The 25,116-nt window shown below is 41.2% G+C and overlaps 2 protein-coding genes across 10 annotated transcripts in view; one reads left to right on the forward strand and one right to left on the reverse strand.

Annotated features, from left to right (window-relative positions):
* The window catches only part of TEX28 (testis expressed 28), a 210,802-nt gene that overhangs the window by 80,393 nt on the left and 105,293 nt on the right, over nucleotides 1–25,116 (reverse strand). For 8 of the 9 annotated variants that reach the window (XM_075835443.1, XM_075835447.1, XM_075835446.1 and 5 more), the window contains one exon: nucleotides 989–1,103. The exons of the other annotated variant lie outside the window; for it this stretch is intronic. The gene's annotated coding sequence lies outside the window, so the exon portion shown is untranslated. The remainder of the gene's footprint in view (nucleotides 1–988; nucleotides 1,104–25,116) is intronic. 9 annotated transcript variants of the gene reach the window in all.
* Nucleotides 619–12,909, forward strand: LOC142659368 (myosin heavy chain, skeletal muscle, adult-like). Its single transcript, XM_075835451.1, has 39 exons — nucleotides 619–819; nucleotides 905–1,048; nucleotides 1,499–1,655; nucleotides 1,742–1,769; nucleotides 1,860–1,977; nucleotides 2,229–2,321; nucleotides 2,406–2,469; nucleotides 2,554–2,652; nucleotides 2,874–2,977; nucleotides 3,082–3,220; nucleotides 3,317–3,435; nucleotides 3,519–3,668; nucleotides 3,753–3,923; nucleotides 4,014–4,320; nucleotides 4,428–4,498; nucleotides 4,631–4,718; nucleotides 5,475–5,592; nucleotides 5,745–5,868; nucleotides 6,855–6,991; nucleotides 7,075–7,330; nucleotides 7,422–7,664; nucleotides 7,749–7,925; nucleotides 8,003–8,148; nucleotides 8,232–8,322; nucleotides 8,412–8,801; nucleotides 8,881–9,007; nucleotides 9,470–9,588; nucleotides 9,679–9,875; nucleotides 9,973–10,156; nucleotides 10,254–10,419; nucleotides 10,619–10,743; nucleotides 10,877–11,185; nucleotides 11,389–11,592; nucleotides 11,683–11,808; nucleotides 11,887–12,057; nucleotides 12,142–12,246; nucleotides 12,352–12,447; nucleotides 12,542–12,676; nucleotides 12,762–12,909. Exons 1-39 carry the CDS (start codon nucleotides 619–621, stop codon nucleotides 12,777–12,779), a joined length of 5,817 nt encoding a protein of 1,938 aa, XP_075691566.1. The 3' UTR covers nucleotides 12,780–12,909.

Consider the following 25,116-nt stretch of genomic DNA (forward strand, 5'->3'; position numbering starts at 1 on the left):
TATTTTATAACTTAACCACTGTTTTGTGGTTTCCTGCTATTTTAAAAAGCATACCAGCCCACACTTTTTAGTACTATCAAAAAAGGTATTCAGACATAAACCTGCCCGACATATTAAAGGGACTCAATTTTAGTACTGTTCCCCAATAGAAGTCTATGGGTACTCTACTGTACATGTCTTTGTACCCTTTTTTTCCACTCATATACGTCTGAATTAGTTCCCAAATTTGGGTGTGAATAAAGTATTTTGGGGAAAAAATAGGGCTGTATATTTTAAAGTGGTTGAGAAAAAAAAATAATGATTTGCCCTGTAGGTCTGAGGATGGGCAGATGTCTCACCAACCATCTGTCTGTCTAAGGCCTCACTAGCACTACATTTCTATAATACTAATTAAAGTACTATTTTAACATATCCCATACTGAATCATTATATTATTAAGAAAAATATATTATGGAGCCTTCTGAAAATAAAATTAGAAATACCTATATGATTAGTCTTTGTGTTTTAGGTGTTTATGTATATTCGCATGTGTTTTATGTATAAATGTATATATGATGGGAGTTCCGTTTTCTAAAGATACTGAGTCGTACAAAATATCTCTTGCAGAAACCAGCAACCATGGGTGACGGTGAAATGGCCGTCTTCGGCGATGCCGCACAGTTCCTCCGTAAATCAGATAAGGAGAGACTGGAGGCTCAAAACAAACCCTTTGATGCCAAGAACACCTGCTACGTAGATGATGTAAAGGAGCTCTACGTGAAAGGTTTAGTGACCGCTAGGGAAGATGGAAAAATCACCGTGAAGACTGATGACGGGAGGGTAATTATTATGATATATCTTATAAATCAGATGCCATGTTAAGTATTTTTCTGGTGCAGAACTAAACATATTGTCTATTTTCCAGACTGTAACTGTAAAAGAGAGCCAAGTTTACCCTCAAAATCCTCCTAAGTACGACAAAATTGAAGACATGGCCATGATGACTCACCTGAATGAGGCTTCTGTGCTTTATAACCTCAAAGAGCGTTATGCAGCCTGGATGATCTACGTAAGTCTGAAAAGTTCTGATCTGTGAATCTTTGGATGCCAACAGAATACCATCCCTTTTGAAATAAAAGTTACAATATATTTTCTAATACAAAATATCAAAACGCCATTAAACGACCACTTTTTCATCCATACATTATAACTTCTAAAGCAAAGTGTGCAGTATGATCTTCCCCTTTTCATGTGGCTAATTGGGCTAAAGTCTAAGCGCTGATTATTTTTTAGTTTAAAATGGTTTCTAAAGCTATCACCCAATATTACCAAATACGTTTAACTTAAGATCGGTGCATCTAATAAAATATTACCTAATATCCATAACCTGGCCCTAATTCTGGTACTCTGGGTCCTTTCCCTGTGAACCTTCAAAAAAACATTTTACATGAAACTACTCAATATACTTAGTTCATATGGTATAAAATGTTTTCATCCCAAGTGCTTATATCTATTACAGACCTACTCTGGGCTTTTCTGTGTCACTGTCAACCCCTACAAGTGGCTGCCAGTGTACGACCCAAGGGTGGTAGCCGGCTACAGAGGAAAGAAGCGTATGGAGGCCCCACCACATATCTTCTCCATCTCTGATAACGCCTATCAGGCCATGTCAACAGGTACAGACTTTACTTTCAAACATTCACTTATTAAACGATAGTTTCACAGGATATATGTTAATAACCTGTTCATTTCATTTTGGCAGATCGTGAAAATCAGTCTGTCCTAATTACGTAAGTAATTTCATCTATATATTTCTCAGATAAACAATGTTTTTGAGTTCTATATATTCATGGTGTATTTGATCTCCCCTTTACCTCCAGTGGAGAATCTGGTGCTGGAAAGACTGTAAACACCAAGCGTGTCATCCAGTACTTTGCAACAATTGCAGCAATTGGAGATTCCGGAAAGAAGAAGGAACAAGCCGCCGCCAGCAACAAGGTAAATATTATAGGGGTGGACCGGGCATGGGATGGTTTTACATACTGATGACCTATCCACAGGATACCGTCATCAGTATATGATCGGTGGGGGCCCAACATAATATAATGGTTCTATAGCCTCTACTTTGTGGTCTACAAACTATTTGTAACTGATGAGAACCGAACATTTGTACTCATACAATATATCAAGGATTAACCATAATGATGGAACCTGAAGAAACTAAACTAATATATTTTTACATCCTAAAGGGAACACTGGAAGATCAAATTATCCAGGCTAACCCTCTGCTGGAAGCCTTCGGTAATGCCAAGACCGTGAGAAATGATAACTCCTCTCGTTTTGTAAGTATAAATCTATACACATAATGTATGAAATCTTATCAAAATAATTCATAAGCTTTAAACTCAGACCTGTGTCTCGTTTAGGGTAAATTTATCAGAATCCACTTCGGAACCACCGGAAAACTGTCTTCTGCTGATATTGAAACATGTAAGAAATGAATTCCTTAAGCTTCTTTGACTTATTGTGGTTTATGGCATGTGTTTAAATGACCCATTCTATATACAACTACAGATCTGCTGGAAAAGTCCAGAGTCACATTCCAGCTCTCAGCTGAAAGAAGCTACCACATCTTCTACCAGATCTTGACAAACAAGAAACCAGAGATTGTTGGTATGTTTACTTTTCAAAAGTGACTTGAACTGAATTATAGGATTTTGAACAGATTACAGTGCAATGAGTAGATCCTAAATTTTCTTTAATCCAATAATATACAGATTATTTACATAAGAAAGTGCTGTGATCCACAGGTCTAGTCAATGAAATACTAATATAATGTTCATATAGCAAATATGTCATGTTCACATATTGGATTATGTTCTTGTTGTATTTAGAAATGCTCCTCGTCACCACCAACCCATATGACTACCCTTGTATCAGCCAGGGTGAAATTGTTGTGAAGAGTATTGATGATGAGGAGGAATTGATAGCCACAGATGTAAGTACCTGGTACTCTAAAGAAAAGATTATTGCCGAATGTCCGATTAAGAATGGTCACTCATGTCAATGCTTCACTACTATCATACTGTTATTTTCTAATAGACTGCTATTGACATCCTGGGATTCAATCAAGATGAGAAGCTTGGCATCTACAAAATGACTGGTGCAGTCATTCACCATGGTAGCATGAAGTTCAAGCAGAAACAGAGGGAGGAACAGGCTGAGCCAGATGGCACTGAAGGTTAGCAATTCTTTTCATTATGCAATAAGATAGCTGTGAATTGTTCTCTTTTACCCTCCACTAACAATAACATGGTGCAATGTACACTAAATTCAGTTGCTGACAAACTTGGATATTTGATGGGCTTGAACTCTGCTGACTTGCTAAAGGCTTTGTGCTACCCAAGAGTAAAGGTCGGAAATGAATTTGTCACCAAGGGACAGACCGTGCCCCAGGTACATTAAGAAGAAAATGTAAGAAAGAGTTAAACAAATTCTAAAACCACTCGCTGTGAACACTGTTGTATTTTCCTCCTCAGGTCAACAACGCCGTTGGTGCCCTCAGTAAGTCCGTCTTTGAGAAATTGTTCTTGTGGATGGTCACTCGTATCAACCAACAGCTGGACACCAAGCAGCCAAGACAATACTTCATTGGTGTGCTGGATATTGCTGGATTTGAAATCTTTGATGTAAGTGTTCCACCTATTCCATCCTTATGAGTCCAAAAAAGCCAACCAGACTGCATCTTCTCATATGATTTCTATCAATTACAGTTCAACAGCTTGGAACAGCTCTGCATCAACTTCACCAATGAGAAACTGCAGCAGTTCTTCAACCATCACATGTTCGTCCTGGAACAAGAAGAATACAAGAAGGAAGGTATTGACTGGGAGTTCATTGACTTTGGTATGGATCTGGCTGCCTGCATTGAGCTCATTGAGAAGGTAAGCTCCCATAAACAGATTTTTATTGGTCTTTATTAAATATCTAAATTGTATTCAGAAAATAAACACCCTTTTCATTTGCGCTTTCAGCCCATGGGTATTTTCTCCATCCTTGAAGAGGAGTGCATGTTCCCCAAAGCCACTGACACATCCTTCACGAGCAAGCTTTATGAACAGCATCTTGGCAAGTGCAAGAACTTTGAGAAGCCCAAGCCTGGCAAAGGAAAGGCTGAAGCTCACTTCTCTCTGGTGCATTATGCTGGTACTGTGGATTACAACATCTCTGGCTGGCTCGACAAGAATAAGGATCCACTGAACGAATCTGTTATCCAGCTCTACCAGAAATCCTCTGTTAAACTGCTGGCCTACCTGTATTCCAGCATTAATAATCCTGAAGGTGAGTGGTACATTCTTCCTTTATATTGAGACTTTGTATTGAGAGAAAAGAGAATGTGGTCTGTATGATAAAGATGGTCATTAATATTTTTCTATTCTGTCATGTAGCTGAATCCAGTGGCAAAGGAGGAAAGAAGAAGAAGGGATCCTCTTTCCAGACTGTGTCTGCACTGTTCAGGGTCCGTATAACTAATAGTAATTACAACATTATATGGATATGTAATTCCATGACTTCCTTGTGTAATGTAACATAAGATGTTCAGCAGAATTCTCAATTCAATTAATTGTATATTATTTTGTGTCTGCTTCAGGAAAACTTGAACAAGCTGATGTCCACTCTGAGAAGCACCCATCCTCACTTTGTACGTTGTCTGATCCCTAATGAGACCAAGACCCCAGGTAATGATATAGGCATTTCTATTTAAAGGGAGCCTGTCACCAGCATTTCACCTATTAAACCATCAATATCTGGTGGAAGTGGGTGAAAAATAATTTTGATGTAACCTATAATTATCTGTTAAGTAGGCTTTGTACGTGTTCCATTTTTTGGTGTTCCCACACCGTATGCTAATGAGCATAAAAGAGTCATATCTTCATTCCAAAAGCCTTTCCGAGTTAACCCCGCCTCCTTACTTTTGATTGAGAGCTCCTCACCTCCCCCCAGCACACACGAAATCCTGCACTTGCGCATCAATGTTCTGGTGCGTGCGCACAACGAGACACCATAGTGGCCCATGCGCATTAAATAGATTTGAGGCCTGGATGAAGCAGGGAAGGGTATCGGACCATACATGAAAGGTGCATGCGCGCTATTTAAAATTAGATTTTAGCATTCAGGGCGGGCCAGTTTTTGGTGGTGGGCTGGCATAAGAAGAGGAACGAACGAACGAACGAACGAACGAACGAACGAACGAACGAACGAACGAGGCTGACGGATTAATACCATAAAATAACTCTGCAAAATGTTTCCAGACTGTTATTTACGGTCGCAAGAGGTTTAGGAGAGGGGATAACGGCAATGAACGCTTGACAGAAATGGCCCGTGAGGGGTGAGGAGAGTTCGATAGGTGAAATGCTGGTAACAGGTTCCCTTTAACTGTTTAAGAACATTAAAATTGAGAAGTATTGTTGATCATATGAATTGTATTCTTTCAGGTATTATGGACAACCATTTGATCATCCACCAGTTGAGATGTAACGGTGTTTTGGAAGGTATTAGGATTTGCAGAAAGGGATTCCCAAGCAGAATCCTCTACGCTGACTTTAAGCAACGGTAATTTTCTTTTTCTCATTCCAGAACAGCTCTATACACAATGATTTCACTAATTAGAAAAAATAATACTTTAGTTATATCATATATTATGGATTAGAACTACTGAAAACATTGATATTGACCTGTTTTTCCCTTTTACTTTTGTTTGCTAGTTACAAGGTACTGAATGCCAGTGCTATTCCTGATGGGCAGTTCATTGACAGCAAGAAGGCGGCTGAGAAACTCTTGGGCTCCATTGACGTTGACCACACTCAATACAAATTTGGACACACTAAGGTATATAGTTCATTGCTGTCAGACATTTTGGTAAGGCCTCATGCACACGACCGGAAAAACTCCCGTTATTACGGGTCGTAATCACGACCCGTAATAACGGGCTCATAGACTTCTATTGGCGACGGGTGCCTTCCCGTTTTCTCACGGGAAGGTGCCCGTTCCGTTAAAAAAGATAGAACATGTCCTATTTCTGGCCGTAATAACGGCACGGACAGTCCATAGAAGTCTATGGAGCTCTCGTAATGACGGGTGGCTACATGTGTGCACCCGTCATTACGGCAGCGTTGCTAAGCGACGTCAGTAAATAGTCACTGTCCAGGGAGCTGAAAGAGTTAACTGATCGGCAGTAACTCTTTCAGCACCCTGGACAGTGACTACCGATCAGTATAAACCTGTAAAAAATAAAAATAAAAGACGTTCATACTTACCGGCAACTTCCTGCTTCCTCCAGTCCGGTCTCCCGCCCGTTGCCTTGGTGACGCGTCCCTCTCGACATCCGGCCCGACGTCCTGGATGACGCTTCAGGCCATGTGACCGCTGCAGCCAATCACAGGTCAATCACAGGCTGCAGCGGTCACATGGACTGCCGCGTCATCCAGGGATGTCGGGCTGGATGTGAAGAGAGGGACGCGTCACCAAGACAACGGCCGGGTAAGTATGAATTTCTTTAACTTTTATTACAGAAAAGGCTGTCCCTTCTCTCTATCCTGCACTGATAGAGAGAAGGGGCTGCCGATTAGTGCAGTGCTATTTTGCCGCCAAAAACGTGCTCGTAAATACGGGTGGAATACGTGTGACACCGGACCCATATTTACGAGCACGGGTTCGTAAATACTGGTGCAAAACGGGTGGAATACGTGTGACACCGGACCCGTATTTACGCCAGTATTTACGGGTGGGAAAAAATACGGTCGTGTGCATGAGGCCTAAATCTGCCTTTTGCTCTTATTAGAACTTAAATGCTCATTTCTTTTTTATTGCTGAAGGTGTTCTTCAAAGCTGGTCTCCTGGGTACCCTGGAAGAGATGAGAGATGAAAAGTTGGCACAACTGATCACTAATACTCAGGCTCTTTGCAGAGGTTACTTGATGAGAATTGAGTTTAAGAAGATGATGGAGAGAAGGTATTTTTCTTTTCAATTATACATTTGAATCCTACCAATTGCGTTGTTGGAAAATCTAAAACTATATCCATTTCTTCAAACAGGGAAGCTATATTTATCATCCAGTACAATGTCAGATCCTTCATGAATGTCAAACACTGGCCATGGATGAAGCTGTACTTCAAGATCAAGCCTCTTCTGCAGAGTGCCGAGACAGAAAAAGAGATGGCAAACATGAAAGAGGAGTTTGAGAAGACAAAAGAAGCTCTGGTTAAGTCAGAAGCCAAGAGGAAGGAAGTAGAAGAAAAACTGGTTTCACTGGTACAAGAAAAGAATGACTTACTTCTCCAAGTCCAATCGGTAAACAGATTTGCATATATTAAAATATCCTTATATCAGTTTATTGTATAATAAACATTTGGCTTATATGCATTTTTTTTTTTTTTTGTAGGAATCTGAGACTCTGGTTGATTCTGAGGAAAGATGTGAAGGACTCATCAAGAATAAGATCCAGTTGGAGTCAAAGATTAAGGAGATCAATGAGAGACTTGAAGATGAAGAAGAAAGCAACGCTGAACTGACTGCCAAAAAGAGGAAATTAGAGGATGAATGCTCTGAGCTGAAGAAAGACATTGATGATTTGGAACTTACCCTGGCTAAAGTTGAAAAGGAAAAGCATGCCACAGAAAACAAGGTATAGTCAACAATGAGAATAGTTTTCTTTTTAATGTACATTAAAAAGTGTTTCTTTTAGCTCAACTTACTCTTTTATGTATAGGTTAAAAACCTTACAGAAGAATTGGCAACTCTTGATGAAAATATCTCTAAAGTCTCCAAGGAGAAGAAGGCTCTCCAAGAAGCTCACCAACAAACTCTTGATGACCTTCAGGCTGAGGAAGATAAAGTTAGCTCTTTGACAAAAGCCAAGACAAAGCTAGAGCAGCAAGTAGATGATGTGAGTATTTAGATACTAGTGCATTTGAATCATTCTTATTTTATAAGGAAAAAATTACATATTTTCTATCCATTTAGCTGGAAGGTTCTCTTGAACAAGAGAAGAAACTTCGTCTTGATTTTGAAAGATCTAAGAGAAAGCTTGAAGGTGACCTCAAACTGTCCCAGGAAACAGTCATGGATCTTGAAAATGACAAACAACAAACTGAGGAAAAACTTAAAAAGTATGTACTTAGTAGTTTACACCTTTAACAAAGATGTTTTCATAATGCTGATATTTTTAATGCATAATATTTGTCCTTTATAGGAAAGACTTTGAAATAAGCCAGCTGCAAAGTAAAGTAGAGGATGAACAATCCCTGGGGTCACAACTGCAGAAAAAGATCAAAGAACTGCAGGTAAAGCCTTGGAAGACAAATTCATGTCATAATAACATGTACTCTAAATTGTATTAAATGTAATACACCAACCAACTGCTGTTGTCTAGGCTCGTATTGAAGAACTTGAAGAAGAAATTGAAGCTGAGCGTGCAGCTCGTGCCAAGGTTGAAAAGCAGAGAGCTGATCTTTCTAGAGAACTTGAAGAAATAAGCGAAAGACTTGAAGAGGCTGGAGGTGCAACATCTTCCCAGATTGAGCTGAATAAGAAGCGTGAAGCCGAATTCCAGAAAGTCAGACGTGATCTGGAAGAATCCACCCTTCAGCATGAAGCCACAGCTGCTGCCCTGCGCAAGAAGCATGCCGACAGTGTTGCTGAACTTGGGGAACAGATTGATAACCTACAACGTGTGAAGCAAAAACTGGAGAAAGAAAAGAGCGAGCTGAAAATGGAAGTTGATGACCTTGCCAGCAACCTGGAGAGCGTCTCTAAATCTAAGGTAATGCCATGTCCTTGATGCATTTTCCATGATTATCCTTAAATTGTGAAAAAACTCAAATTAATATTTGTTTTTGTAGGCCAACCTTGAGAAGGTCAACCGTGTAGTTGAGGACCAACTCAGTGAAGTAAAGTCTAAGGATGATGAACATCAGCGTTTGATTAATGACCTCACAACCCAAAGAGCACGTTTCCAGACAGAGAATGGTAAATTAACACATTCATATCATAGTACTATAATTTTGTAGAAAATAAACACGATGGATGTAATATTTTCAGTGTAGTCATCAATGGATGTTATCGTGAATGTTATCGTGTTTCTATTTAACAGTAAATATTATCTATATCAGCTAAAGTAACTACACAAAAACTGAAAAATTACCTCTCATGACTCTATACCTTTCTATAAATATTTTCTGAGACACAAAGCATTCAATGTCACTTACTTTGTATGGTCCCACCTTATCTCCCAGCTCTGACTGCAACAAATAAAGTGTAAAAAAAAAAATAGAATAAAGGAAAAGTACAAAAATAAATTATTGCTAACAACAATAATAAAAAACGGTATATAAACCATTAATAGTCCATTGCCAATAGACTCTGAAGACACAGCTCTAAAACAAATTAAATATTTTAAAAGTGGGACATCTGCTCTTTCCATAATTCTAGGTGAGCTGTCTCGTCAACTTGAGGAGAAGGAAGCGCTGATCTCTCAGCTTTCCCGAGGAAAGCAGGGATTCACTCAGCAGGTGGAGGAGCTCAAGAGACAACTTGAGGAGGAATCAAAGGTATTCATATAAAGCTGATTCAGGTCCAGCTGTAAAAGTTTGAGAAGATTAGTTTTGTTTTAACAAACAACATCTCTCTATATATTTTAGGCTAAGAATGCCCTTGCTCATGCCCTTCAATCTGCTCGCCACGACAACGACTTGCTCCGTGAGCAATATGAAGAAGAACAAGAAGCCAAGGCTGAACTCCAACGTGCTTTGTCCAAAGCAAATGGTGAGGTTGCCCAATGGAGGACCAAATATGAAACAGATGCCATTCAGCGCACAGAGGAGCTGGAAGATGCCAAGTAAGTTCCAACACAATAAAACTGATCACTACACTTTTAGAATACATTTCTAGAAAAAAATATATTTCAACGATATATTTGTTCTATGTACTTGCAGGAAGAAGCTGGCTCAGCGCCTACAGGATGCTGAAGAACAGGTAGAAGCTGTAAACTCCAAGTGTGGCTCTTTGGAAAAGACCAAGCAGAGGCTGCAGGCTGAAGTGGAGGACCTCATGGTTGATGTGGAGAGAGCAAACGGTGCAGCAGCTGCTCTTGACAAGAAGCAGAGGAACTTTGATAAGGTAGATTTGCCAGCTCACCACTGAAATATTAAAACACAGCTGACTCCTAGGCAGATATATATATATTTATGGGATATGTTTTAATTAATCTGTAAAGGTCCTGGTTGAATGGAAACAGAAGTATGAAGAGGGACAGGCTGAGCTTGAGGCTGCCCAGAAAGAAGCCCGCAGCTTGAGCACTGAAATCTTCAAGTTGAAGAACGCTTACGAAGAAGCCCTGGAACAAGTTGAGACCTTGAAACGCGAAAACAAGAACTTGCAACGTATGTTTATTTCATAACAATTTATCTTATTTTTTCTTGCCTAAACAGTTGACTTCTTAGATTTGTAAATCAGTGTTGTAAAATGGATAAAATATTAGATTTATTGACAAGAAGACTTAGCTATGATCAATACTTTGACTTTTTATATATTCGGTTCATAATTTGTAATGTTAACATGTATTTCTTCTCCTTTTTTTAGAGGAGATCTCAGATCTGACTGAACAGATTGGTGAGACTGGAAAATCTGTCAATGAATTAGAGAAGGCCAAAAAACAGGTTGAGCAGGAAAAGGGTGATCTGCAGGCTGCTCTGGAGGAAGCCGAGGTATATTGCTAAAACTTTTACACCTTCTATACCGTCCTTAACTTATTAAGATATATTATGTATATAATATATATATTTAAGTATGTAATATATATTTATTTGCATAAACATTTTTCTTGATTCACTTTTAAAGGGATCATTGGAACATGAGGAGGCCAAGATCCTGCGTGTCCAGCTTGAGCTTAACCAGATTAAATCAGAAGTGGACAGGAAGATTGCAGAGAAGGATGAAGAAATTGACCAGCTTAAGAGAAACAGCCAGAGGGCCATCGACACCATGCAGAGCACATTGGACTCTGAAATCAGAAGCAGAAATGATGCTCTGAGACTGAAGAAGAAGATGGAAGGCGACTTGAATGAACTTGAGATCCAACTCAGCCATGCCAACCGCCAAGCTGCAGAGGCACAGAAACAACTCAGAAATGTGCAAGTACAATATAAGGTATATAAAACACAATCCTTAATACCGGATCTCTACTTATTTATATATTCCCTATATTGCCACCCTCCAATGTGTGTCATTCCTCCCACCTTAACATTTGAATATTATACTGTCAATGTCTTTGTCTTCCCACCCTATGTACTAGTAAAATAGTAAAATAAAAATTGCACAGTTGGTTTTAAATTCTGGCATTTTTCCCACAGGATGCCCAACTGCATCTGGATGATGCCGTAAGAGGACAGGAAGATCTGAAGGAACAGGTTGCCGTCATTGAACGTAGAAACAATTTGCAACAAGCTGAAATTGAGGAGTCCAGGGCTGCACTGGAACAGACTGAGAGATCTCGCAAGATGGCAGAACAGGAACTTCTGGATGCCAGTGAACGTCTTCAACTCCTGCACTCTCAGGTAAGGTCTTCTGCTGAGCTGCAAGAACAAAAAAAAAAAACATTCATATAGATCATGTGCAATATTAAGAAAATATATTTTCTACATTAGAACACCAGCCTGATCAACAGCAAGAAGAAGCTGGAAAGCGACATTGCTCAGCTCCAGAATGAAGTAGAGGAATCTGTTCAGGAATCAAGAAATGCTGAAGAAAAAGCCAAGAAGGCCATCACCGATGTAAGTCTGCTCTTTTATGCTACTGGCGTAGATATTTTTATTTGATCCCAACCTCATTGCTGCTTTATTGTTCTTAAGGCCGCTCTTATGGCAGAAGAACTGAAGAAGGAGCAGGACACTAGTGCTCACTTGGAAAGAATGAAGAAGAACCTTGAACAGACAGTGAAGGACCTGCAGCATCGTCTGGATGAAGCTGAACAGCTGGCAATGAAGGGTGGCAAGAAGCAGCTCCAGAAACTGGAATCAAGGGTACACATCATTTTACAGTATAGATTATTTGGTAATACAATTATGCAAAGAAAAAGCTATAGTTTATAACAATCTTTTCCACAGGTGCGTGAACTGGAAAATGAGCTGGAAAATGAACAGAAACGTGGAGTTGAAGCAGTCAAAGGTGTTCGCAAATATGAGAGGAGAGTGAAGGAACTGAGCTACCAGGTAAAAAAAGAAGATACTTGTACATCATCTACGATTTCTATGACCAATGGTTTTACTATATAAACCTGAATTTTACAATTACAATAATGAATGTTATGTTTGCAGACTGAGGAAGACAGAAAGAATATTCTCAGACTCCAGGATCTGGTTGACAAACTGCAGCTGAAGGTTAAGGCCTACAAGAGACAGGCTGAGGAATCCGTAAGTAAAACCTAGCTGTAGAAATTTTACTTGAAGTTGTGTGTTAACAAAAAAATAGCATTAATCTTTGATTATTGTGCACTGACGTTTTTAGGAGGAACAAGCCAATTCTCACTTGGGCCGCTTCAGGAAGGTTCAGCATGAGCTTGAAGAGGCTGAGGAGAGAGCCGACATTGCTGAGTCCCAAGTGAATAAGCTGAGAGTCAAGAGCCGTGACATCGGTGGAAAGGTAATATTTTATTATCTATTACTTTATGTGACATATTTTCAAAAGCTATGTGAGTTTAATATATTTTTCTTTTTTTCACTTGCAGAAGGAAAGCGAAGAGTAAAGAGTGTAAATGATTGAAGATTAGAGAAATCTCAAAATGGGATCTTCTCCACCTTTAATTTTGTCTTCCCCCATCCCTTCATAGTGTTTTATTTATCTACGTAATAAATTTCATATGTGCAACTTTTAAATCTTTGTCATATTGTAGTTATACAGTTTAAGATGCTCAACCTAATGCTAAACTGGAATTTGTGCTTTTTGCCGATACAGATTAAATGATTCATTCTGAATTGACTCATATTTAATATTTAGGAATAATGGGTGCACACTCACAGAGCAAAAGCCAAGGTGACACTAAGAAAGCAAATGAAACAGTGGATTTATGAGTCTAGTGGGTGGAGTCATTCAATGAAAGGACTGCCCTCTGGACTCATAATCCCAGAGTTAGCGGGTTTTTAAGTCAATAAATTCCTAGTTATATTGAATAATTTCCCACAAGACCATATACTGTATCAATCTCCTCAACTCCTCCTGCTCTATAACTTGCTGCCTGCAGCAGGTTTCTTTGAAACGCATGTAATATTAGGAAAACTATGCAATATATTCTAAGTTCCTTTAGTGCAAATTGCCCAGGCATAGTCACTTGTGGAATATATTTTATGAACAATAGTATTGATCCAACTTGGCATGAAATACACACTTCAAGAATAAGCGCTATAATGCAAAGAAATGAAAGTATTTGTTACATAGTAACATATAGGTAGATGGTATATAGTTCGAAAATTGAATTTAGTTTGAACAAAACCTAGTTAGTCTCACACATGTTAATGTTCTCTTCATTTGCACACTATTTCAGTTAGAGCAGAAGTTAGAGCAGAAGTATGTGCCCCAGATCTGCTCTTCTTACAGTCACTGGGTATAGTCAGTTATGGAAGTCATGCAGGTAATTTTTTGGTGCCTAGTGAACCTACGGACGCTTCCCTGCTCTTCTCTCCCTTCTCACTCACTCTTCTCTCTGTCTTCAGTCCTGTGTATGTTACTCCATTAGTCATGTCCCTGTGACTTTTTGTGTCTAGTTGGAATAGTACAAGTAGTGGAATAGTGTCAGGCACTCCTACAATGAAGTGGGAACACCTACAGTACATTATAGCCCACATGCAACCTGAGTACCAGCAATTCCAATCTTTTTATAGTCGTTATAAAATATGGCAAAAATCATTGTCGACCTGGCCCACCAGACTTCTGACCACGGTTCTTACACAATACTGAGCCTAAACGGTCCAGCAGAAGACAATCCCTAATTGGAGGTGTGTTTGAAGACAATCACTTGCCACTAGGTTCCATTTTTTATGGGTTGACTCACAAATAACCAATTAGACGTTATTGATGATATGTCCATAGTGTACAATGATAACAATTACAATGAAATTAAAAGTGTACATGCACATGTTCTTCATAGATGGAGGGTGGGCACTAATTTCCTCTGGTGGACCCAAGGAACTCCAGTCCAACACTGGCAACAGCAATACAATATAATTACATTTTAAAAAGTTTTAATGAACAACGCAGAAATAACAAATCCAGTAAAAAAATGAGAAGGTCTTTCATCGAAAAAATTAATCATGGATGTCCTAAAGATAGTTTGCAAGGTATTCACATCTGGTTATGTGGTCATCACAGATCTATGTTTGGTCTGTGTTTTATTGTCCTGTCAAGTTGTGAACCATATATGAATATTTGATCAACTAGTGTAAAAGTAATAGATGGAGTCAGCACTTAAAAGGAATGCGAATAAATCTTTACAAGATGGTGGAAAACTATACAACAAAAAAAGTCTCTCAGCGATGACAACATATATTACATTTATAGAAGTATTGAATTGAGGCTACTGCACCTACACAACCGCATGAACTCTAATTTGACCTTTACTTAGAAAAGAAGAAGATGCTCCCTATCGCTGCTCATTTGACATCTGTAAAAGGAAGGGGAACATTCTGGAAACCTGACTCCTAGAGATAACTTTTATGAATGTAACTGACATATTAGCTTATTAGTTGTCATTGTTGCCTTACAACACGGTGATCATCAAGTTGCACCCAACCAGTGAAACATCTCCATGGAGTTTACATGTTCTACTTCGGTACTACGATTTTCTTCTATATTCCAAATGTTGGTGCAGATTAATTTGCTTTCCATAAAACGGGCCCTTAAATGTGTGTGACTGTTTGAAATATGGAAATTAGAGTGCGAGGCAACTGGTAAAAGTGAATTCCTACGCACTCATTGACCTTGACAAGAGCCTTAATGTTCATCACATACTAGGAATCACCTCCCCTACACTTGAACTTTCCTCACTCCCTCAAACCATTCTCATATTCAGTTGACTATATATTAGGAGGCATCATGACGTTTCGAGAGAAGACCCCACAGCTAGGTCAATCTCTACCTTCACGTACTTCAGCCTCCAAGAATCTTCTAATAGCTGTACCCTGGACACTTACCACAACCGTTGTCTCATAGCTTGTATTCTTATTGTCTTTTCTAAGATTTTGTACAGCCTTTTATTGCAAAACCTCAATAAAAAGAATTGTTTAAAAAATAATTGCATTCATAAATGTGAAGTTATAAAAAGAATGAATAACAAATTAAATTTTATTCTCTAAAGTAAAAATACTGAATGTGGAGTGCAAAATTATTTATCTTCTCTCCAAAGAAATAAATACATTTCACACAAAAAAATTGTTGATTTTTTATTTTATTTATAACCACTCACATACAAAACACTGTACACTCATTTTAAATAACTGTATAGTTAGGATATGTTCACACAGAGTTTTTTGCAGGAGGAAAATTCCTCCTGCAAAAACTGCTCCAGACGGTTTTTGCACAATGGTTTGACAAAAACCCGTCAAAACACTCGTCGAGGCGTTTTTTTCCTCTTTCTGAGTAATTGAAAGGGTTTTGGAGGCGGAAACCGCCTCAAGATGGATCATGACACTTCTTTTTACCGTGACGCGTTTTTTTTACTTGCGGTAAAAAAACTCGTCCAACTCCCATTGAAATCAATGGGAGGCATTTTCGGGCGGTTTTTGAGGAGTTTTGCGGCGCGGTTTCCGCATCAAAAAACTCGTCAAAAAACTCTGTATGAACAGGGCCTTAAGGGGTTTTCTTACTTTCCATTGATAGTGATGTCAAATCTGTGTTTTCAATATGTGACAAATAAATGGGTGACATTACAGCTTCCTTAGGGTTGTAATCTATTTTTCCTAGACTGCAGAATGGCTAATCTGTCTAGTATCAATAAAGAAACAAGCAAACTATCAAAGCATAACCGGGCAGATTTATCCTTCCAGAAGTGTACAAAGAACAGGATACAATACAAACCTCATGCACAAAGCCGCATTATGGCTCCATTTTTGTATGGAGCTGTAATAGGCCTGCAGTTGTAGTGCATGGGGCCTTTACTGTGCCTCTGTATACCTTCATAGGGAGACTTGCTGAAATTATTTTCGTTAAATTAAATAAAAATCCAAAAGTAAATTAATTGTGGCATGCTCTATCAGATGCCATATGTACAGAGATATGTTCCCCTATACTGCTCCCAACATACTGCACCCAACAGAGCTTTTACGGCAGCCCACAGAGACCATATGGCTCCATAACAAGGAGAGATTCGGCCTCCATGTACTGCCATATAGGCTCCGTGCAGATAGCTTTGCTGTGTGCATGATGACTATAAGAGATGTAATGGCTGTGATATACTGTTAACATTTTTGGAAAAATCAGGTTGAAAAAAGTAGTTATAACTGAGAAATCGAGAACAGAATTTGTGGGAAAAAACACGTGATTTTTTTGGATTCTTTTAAAGTCCATAATCGCTATGTTTTCCACATGACATTAAAAAAATTCTGAAAGTCGGAGCTCAAAATCTGACTACACACAGAAAATATCTCTACATGTGTCATGAGTGGCAGTTTGTAGTCAGAATCTAAGCTCCAAGTCTTAGAAATTTGGATTAGTAGAGGTACACATCCCCATAGCTCTGTTTATCATGAAATAGGGGTGGGTAGTGATTGGCCCTAGGATTTTCTTTCTCCATGGGCTCCATAGCAATGCACAGCTGGTGGAAAGGAGAACTGCAGCACAGGGAAAAAGCTGAAGGAGCGTCTGCCCCTCTGTTCAAGCGATCAGTCGGGGGTTCAAGATGTTGGGACTCCCATTGGTAATGAAATAATGGCATATCCTTGTGATATGCCATGTTACGATCAGGGGTATGTGGACCCACTAGGCCGCTCTGCCGTAGCGGAGAGACAGCTGGGCAAACAATAGTTTATACGAAGTCTATGCAAAGTCACAAGAGTACCTGTAAGCATCCAGACAGACACGAGGTGTAGCAAAGGCTTTGGCACGGATGGAGCTAGACGTGGCAGAGGACACTAGATGTGGCAGATGACATCAGAAGTGGCAGATGGCTCCAGACATGGCAGATGATACCAGACCTAGCAGATGACACCAGATGTGGCAGACGATACAAGACGTGGCAGATGCCATGCTCAACTCCAACTAAAGGCTTAGGCTCAGAAACAAAGAGCAACAGTATACAGGAAGCAGGATACGGGAACACTGGGAGCAGGAAAGAGCGAAGGGACCGTTTGCAATACGAACATGGCTAGACAACAACAATGCTCAGGCAAGGAGTGGAAGGGCAGAGCCCTTTTTAGAGTCCAGAGTGATCTGGGAATTGCTCAGAAAAGATATTACATGTGCGTTGGCCCTTTAAGGCCGGGAACGAGCACACGCGCACCCTAGAGGTAAGAGCAGAGCAGGACGGCCGCGTATGCTGGCGTATCCGAGGGAGATACTGGCAGGAAGCCAGAGGTCTGCAGTCGCGGCCGTCAAGAGGCGAGGCACGGCGGCGGTCCATGACTGCAGCCGTTACAGTTCCACCCCTCTTATTCCCCCTCTTTTTGGGTCCAGAGCGTAAGAAGAATGTTTTTGTGAGGGTAGGGGCATTATGGTTCTTTTCTGGCTCCCAAGACCTCTCCTCAGGACCAAACCTTTTCCAGTCCACTAGATAGAAAGTCCTTCCTCCTACTCTCTTGTACTCCAGAATCTCCTTCACCTCGAAGACATCAGAAGTACCGCTGGGAGCAACTGCAGAACTAGGAGATTTACTGTAGCGGTTCAGAACCACAGGCTTAAAGAGGGACACATAGAACAAGTCGGGAATCCTAAGAGTAGGAGGCAGCCGAAGTTTATAGGACACAGGGTTTATTAGTTGCAAGACTTCAAAAGGACCGAGGAATTTGGGAGCGAATTTGTGAGAAGGCATCTTGAGACAAATGTTTCTTGAGGATAGCCAGACCTTAGCTCATGGAGAGAATTGAGGAGGAGCCTTTCTTTTTTTTATTGGCATGCCTTTTCATGCTGTCCACTGCATGAAGGATTGCAGACTTGGTTTGCTGCCAGATGTGAATGAAAGTCCCAAATGAAGAATTATCTGCCGATACTTGAGTCATGGCTGGCACAGGGAGAGGAACTTGTGGATGTTGGCTGTACACAATGGAGAAAGGAGAAGAGGCAGTGGACTCACTTGTATGATTATTGTAAGAGAACTCCGCCCAAGGCAGAAGTTGGACCCAATTGTCATGTTGGGCGGAAACGAAATGACGAAAGTAATTCTCTAAAATTTGATTGGTCCTCTCCACTTGACCATTAGATTGTGGGTGATAGGCTGAAGAGAAGTCCAGCTTCACATCTAGCAGGTTGCACAGGGCTCTCCAGAATTTGGACGTAAACTGTACACCCTGATCTGAGACAATATGCAGAGGTAGTCCATTCAGAAGAAAGATGTGCAGAATGAATAGATTTGCCAGATGAAAAGCAGACGGAAGGCCAGTCAAAGGAATAAAATGTGCCATTTTAGAGAAACGGTCCACCACTACCCACACCGTAGTACATCCAGCTGAAGTAGGAAGGTCTGTAATAAAGTCCATAGCGATTTGCTGCCAATTTGCATCAGGGACAGGCAGGGATAGGAGCAGACCAGCAGGTTTGGAATAGGTGGACTTGCTTGAGGCACAGTTCGTACATGAGGAAACATAGTCCATAACATCTCTAGACAGCATAGGCCACCAGTAATGACGAGCTATCAAGTCCTGTGTCTTACAGACACCAGAGTGCCCAGTCAGTTTGGAGCAGTGTCCCGCAGCGGAGAATTCTCTTCCTGTCTGTAAGACGAACAAAAGTCTTTCCAGCAGGAATGTCTCTAATTTGCAGAGGGTTAGCGGCAATAATCCTAGAAGGATCTTAGATATATTGAGTCATTCGTTTCAAATGATGTAGACAGGGCATCAGCCTTCACATTCTTGTCTGCAGGACTAAAGTGGAGCAAGAATTGGAATCGGGTGAAAAACGGCGACCATCTGGCTTGGCGAGGATTTAATCATTGTGCAGACTGTAGGTACGTGAGGTTCTTGTGATATGTATAAATGATGAGAGGATGAATTGAGCCCTCCAGCAAGTGTCTCCACTCCTCTAAGGCCAACTTGACTGCCAGCAACTCCCGATCCCCGATGGAGTAGTTGCGTCTGCAGGAGAGAATAATTTGGAAAAGAAACCACAAGCCACAGTCTTGCCTTTGGCGTTTCTTTAACACAGCAGTGCAACAACACCAACGGAACACACCTCTAGATAGAACTGTCAAGACGCGTCAGGATGATGTAGAAAAGAGGCTGAGGTGAAAGCGCTCTTCAGGCTGGTAAATGCTGACTGCCTCCGGAGGCCAAACCATGGCGCTCACCCCCTTTTTAGTGAGGGCAGAGATTGGAGCAGTCAGAGACGAGAACTTTGTTATAAATTGCCGGTAGAAGTTTGCGAATCCCAAAAATCATTGTATAGACTGAAGACCCTGTGGACGTGGCCCATCTAAGACGGACTTCACATTCTCTGGATCCATCTTGAGTCCATGATCGGAGACAATGTAGCCCACTAAGGGCAGAGATTTCCTTTCAAACACAGATTTTTGGAGTTTAGCATATAGGTGATTTCCCCTTAACCGTAACAGGACTTGGCGAACATGATTCCGATGCGTCGTCAAATCAGGTGAGTAGATCAGGATGTTGTCCAGATAAACCACCGCACAGACATACAGCAGATCTCGTAAATGTAATTTTCTAATTCCTGGAACACAGCTGGAGCGTTACACCGTCCAAAGGGCATCATGAGATATTCGTAGTGGCCGGGGTGTTGAATGTGGTTTTCCACACGTCACCTTTGCGGATACGGATCAAGTTATAAGCCCCACATGCATCCAGCTTTGTGAACACCTTGCCCCCACAAATTCTGTCGAGGAGCTCTGAGATGAGCGGCAAGGGATACTTGTTTTTGACCGTGATTTGGTCGAAAAGATCAATTTTTTTTCTTTACGAAGAAGAATACGGCTCCAGCTGGGGAGGAAGACTTCCAGATGAACCCTCTCACAAGGTGTCCTTATCGTAAGCAAACATGGCCAGGGTCTCCAGAAGGGAAAGGGGATAGACTCGTCCACGAGGAGGTGAGACGTCAGGGAGGAGTACAATTGGATAATCGTAGGTGCGATGGGGTGGGAGATTCTCTGCCTCCTTCTTGCTAAAGATGTCCACAAAACTGGCATAATGTGTGAGTAGATCAGAGAGTGACTGAGGCAGTGGTGGCAAAACTGAACAAACCTGTGGAGGTAGCAGTGAAGACACTTAGATCCCCATTGGAGGACTTCTCCGGAACTCCAGTCAAGAACCGGAGCATGTAGACAAAGCCAAGGCAGGCCCAGCAGAATAGGGTTGATAGCTTTAGGAAAGACGAGGAAGGCAATCTGTTCGGATTGGAGGACTTATAGTGTCAGTGGTTCAGTGATGGATAAAATAGGATCGAGCAATTGTAGTCCATTCACAGAGGCAACAGAGAGGGGTCTCTCCAGAGGAACCGTGGGAAGATGGAAACGATCCACTAGATCCTGTTGAATAAAATTTGCAGCTACTCTGGAATCCAGATAGGCAGATGAGGTGTGATCTTTCTCCAAAGACAATGGTTACTGGAATAGACAATTTGGGAGAGGATTTGGCATTTGGCGTCATTCCACATAAGGTTGTCTCTCCAACCAACCCTAGGTGCTGGAGTTTCCCGGTTTTTGTAGACATTGACGCATGGCCTTTAAGGCCACAATACAGATACAGACCTGAAGAGCGTCTTCGCTGTTTCTCCTGCTCGGAAAATTTGACTCTGTCCACCTGCATTGGCTCTTAAGGTGGAAAAACAGGGGAAGGCAGCATGGGTCTCTGGAATGAAGGTGCCAGTCTAAAGAATCATCTCTCCCGCCGAACCGCCTGAGCACGTTCCTGGTTGGAAATCACACGCTTCAGCCACAACAAAGAGCAGTAGAACTGGGTTTAGGGGGCCCCGTTCTAAAGATAGGTGCGGGTCCCAGAGGTGGGACACGCATCTATCTGACATTTATGACAAATCCTGTGGATATGTCATAAATTGCTCTTTTTTATTTTTTTAAAGGCTTTATTTTCAAAACTTTTGATGTACAAAACACGTACCAATATACAATTAATATAAAACAAAAGACATTCAGAAAGGCATTAGTACGTACAGAAATGTACGGAGCAGATTCATTGTATGACATATACAGGATATGCAAAATTACCATCTCTGAAAGCCTAACTGAATCAAAACTAACATTCACTCACAGCCATCCTTGTGCTCTAAACCCCCCCCCCCCACCCACGTCTTTGCCACTCTCAAGTGACAATTAAACTGCAGTCTCTAGAGTTGCTAACCACCTGGACCAAATTTCTCCTAATTTATCTGGACATTTTCTGCTAAGGTATAGCTTTTTATACATAGGTATATATTTATTTACCAGTTGCTGGCAGTGTATTAAACTCAGACTTTCTGTGTTCTTCCAAACTATAATTATAATCTTCTGGGCACAAAAAAGAACAAAGCGCGAGAAGATCTTATCGTAGTGGATTTGTGTAACTTCATTCATAATGCCCAAGAGGCACAACTGAGGGGTAAGAAGTCACGGAAACTCATAATGGGTATGAAGAAATGCCACTAACTCAGACCAAAAGGGGGCAACTCTGGGATACATCCACACACAATGTATAAAGGTACCGACCTCCGACTTGCAGCGAAAAAACAACTATCTGAAGCCTGACTGGCGTGTAATAGATCCTATGCAAAAACTGAGACTGTATTAGGGAGTCCATTGCACTTATCACCAAATAAAAAAAGGAGGATTCCACCTCCCGAAAGTCCCCCTCAGTCAAGTTGGGGACATTTTTTTCCCTCTGAAATGTTAAATCTATCCTTAAGTTCAGAAAAAGATACAAATCCAGAATCTGCATTAAATACCTGACCCAGGAATTTGACCCCCGACCACATCACCGCTCCTGGCAGCGATTCAAGATGAGGCAACCAAGGATTATTCCATAGTGGAGTCCTAGGTAAGTATGAGGGGACCGTAGTGACCTGTAGCAGAGCATGTGTTGTCCTCCAGGCCACAGCCACCGTCCGAAGTGGCAGTGGTACGCAGCACGGGGATTTAAATCTATATAGCAAATTTATCAGACTTTCATAAGAAGTCATGAGCGCACCTGCCAGTGCAGTGGCTGCATTACTCAGATCTATATCTATCCACCAACGTGCAATCACCAGTTGAGAAGCTAAGTATCATATATGAAGATTTGGCGCCGCCATTCCCCCCCCCCCCCCCCGTCGTTTAGGGGCCTGCAATAGACTAAGGCTGAACCTAGGAACACCACCCTGCCAATAAATTGCAGTATACTATCAAGTTGTTTAAAGAATTTTTTTTTCAACACAATAGGACAGGCACGAAATAGGTATAAAAATTTAGGTAAGTATATCATCTTAAATAAATTAATCCTTCCATACAGTGACAGCGGAAGGTTCCTCCAGGTATTCAACTGTCTCTCAGTGGCTACCACCAAAGGGTCAAGGTTCAGTTCCCCATATCTTGTTATATTAAGGGAGATCTCAATCCCTAGATACGTAAATTGGGAGACTATCTGCAATGGTACAGGGAGGTTCTGGCGGGAGCAATACCCAGGAGTAAGTGGAAACATACCGGATTTGGCCCAATTCACTGATAGACCAGAAAAACTGCCAAATGTATCAATCAGCTCAAGGAGAGAAGCCAAGGAAGGACCATCATCCGCCAAGTATACCAAAGTGTCATCTGCATATAGAGATATTTTTTCCGTTATGCAGTCTCTAGTAATACCATGAATGTCAGAGGATTGGCGGATAGCCACTGCCAGGGGTTCTATGGCAAGGGCAAATAATAGCGGGGAAAGTGGGCATCCCTGACAGGTACCATGTCCCAATAAAAAAGTGTCAGAGACATCCAGATTCGTTCTCACCCTAGCACAAGGTCCCTCATATAGGAGACTAACAAGAGCCAGAAAACTTGGACCAAAATTTAACCTGGAAAGGAGCATCCATAAATACCACCACTCAACCGAGTCAAAGGCCTTATATGTATCCAGAGAGAGAATGAACCGAGGAGATACATCTCCCCTCGCCGAATTAATATTCAAGAACAATCTATGTATGTTAATGTCTGTACACTTCCCCGGCATAAAGCCCATTTGGTCAGGGTGAACTAAAGACAATATAATCTTCTTTAATCTATTAGCGAGGTTTATGGCTAGTATCCTAACATCGGAATTAATAAGTGAAATAGGACGGTAAGAATCTGGTAGAGTAGGGTCCTTCCCTGGCTTCAACACCACCACCACAATAAGTGCCTCCCGCATAGAGGCCGGCAAAACATCCAACTCCAGAGCACTAGAATAGACGTCCCGAAGTCTCGGCACCAAGACATCGCTATTGGGCCTATACCACTCACCCCCCAATCCATCAAGTCCCGGAGTTTTACCCGAAGGCAAGGACTGAATAGCGGCCTCTATTACCTCAACTATAATTGGGCTATCTAACTCAATGGCCTGAGCAGCTGACAGACGCCATAAGGGAAGGGAGTGTAAAAAACCTTCTACAGTACTTACTGGACCACAACATTTTGAACTATATACTGCAGAATAAAAATCACAAAAGACCTTGTTTATCTCCTTCGGGGTAGTGCATACCACTCCTTGCAAGGAGAGAACGGATGGAATGAACACACAGGGATCCTGTGAGCGCGAGAAGAAGCAACTCCCTTTGGGCTCTTGCCCATTGGCTCTTGGTGTCAGGTTGGGGGTTCATAATATAGTCTAGCCCTTTGGACCTCACATGTCAGGAACCTCTCTTTATCCCTGGAGGTTTTCCTATATTTAGCCACCCCTGTTATAAATGCTCCTCTCACTGTAGCTCTGTATGCATCCCACACAATTAGCGGGTCTGGGTGGGAGGAATTGTTTTCCCAATAAACTACGTGAGAGGCCGAGACCTCCGACACTACTTCAGTATTACCAAGACACGCCGGATGTAGCCTCCAGACTTTAGTCAATAGGATGAACAGTTGAAAATGTTAAGAGAAGAGCTGAATGATCAGATATACCCCTGGGAGTAATAGTGATGGAATTATCTGCAGGTAAAAAAATCCCCCGAGGCCATGGCAAGGTCAATTCTAGAGAAGCTTTTATGAGTAGATTTGTAGGTATACCCTGATGCCCTCTCGCACAGCTTATACATCTTCACACCATACCTTGCCCTCTTACCCGGAAGGTACTGGCGGAATTGAAGCCTCCCTTTAAAATGTACCAAGGACTCATCAATAGAAATACACATCTCAGGGGGGTATGCTTGGGAAAACCGGGCACTGAAACGGTCTAATAGGGGGTCTCCGTTTATACAAACGGTCAAAACTGGGGTCATCTTGGTGTAGGCAATGCTCATTAGGAGAAGCGAAGTATTGCCTGATTTTTTTTTTTGTTTTTTTTTTTTAGGTTCCAGTTCAGTACTGAAGTTGCTTTGAGGGGCCCATATATTAGACACCCCTATGAAACACCCCATTTTAGAAACTAGACCCCTCAAAGTATTCACAACAGCATTTAGAAAGTTTATGAACCCTTAAGGTGTTTCATAGCAATTTAGAGCAAAGTAGAGGTGAAATTTACATATTTATTTTTGTCAGAAAATCCTTTTTATACCATTTTTTTTTCCACCTAGTGGATTTTGAGGCCTCTTTTTTATTAGGCACCATGTCCGGTTTGAAGCGGTCTTGTGGTGCCAAAACAGTGGAAACCCCCCAAAAGTGACCCTATTTTGGAAACTAGAGTCCTTGAGGAATTCATTGCAGTTTTCATGGGGTGCATGCGACTTTTTGATCAGTTTTTATTCTATTTTTAGGTGGCGTGGTGACTAAAAAACAGCAATTCTACTATTGT

Source organism: Rhinoderma darwinii, chromosome 8, assembly GCF_050947455.1.
Source record: "Rhinoderma darwinii isolate aRhiDar2 chromosome 8, aRhiDar2.hap1, whole genome shotgun sequence".
NCBI classification, from domain to species: domain Eukaryota; kingdom Metazoa; phylum Chordata; class Amphibia; order Anura; family Rhinodermatidae; genus Rhinoderma; species Rhinoderma darwinii.

What these genes read in the sequence shown, in the direction of transcription:
- LOC142659368 (XM_075835451.1), top strand. Translation starts at nt 619, where the DNA reads ATGGGTGACGGTGAAATGGCCGTCTTCGGCGATGCCGCACAGTTCCTC. An exon ending in ATGATAACTCCTCTCGTTTT is followed by an intron (nt 2,322 to 2,405) that starts GTAAGTATAAAT and finishes TGTCTCGTTTAG; the next exon opens with GGTAAATTTATCAGAATCCA. An exon ending in TGAGCCAGATGGCACTGAAG is followed by an intron (nt 3,221 to 3,316) that starts GTTAGCAATTCT and finishes CACTAAATTCAG; the next exon opens with TTGCTGACAAACTTGGATAT.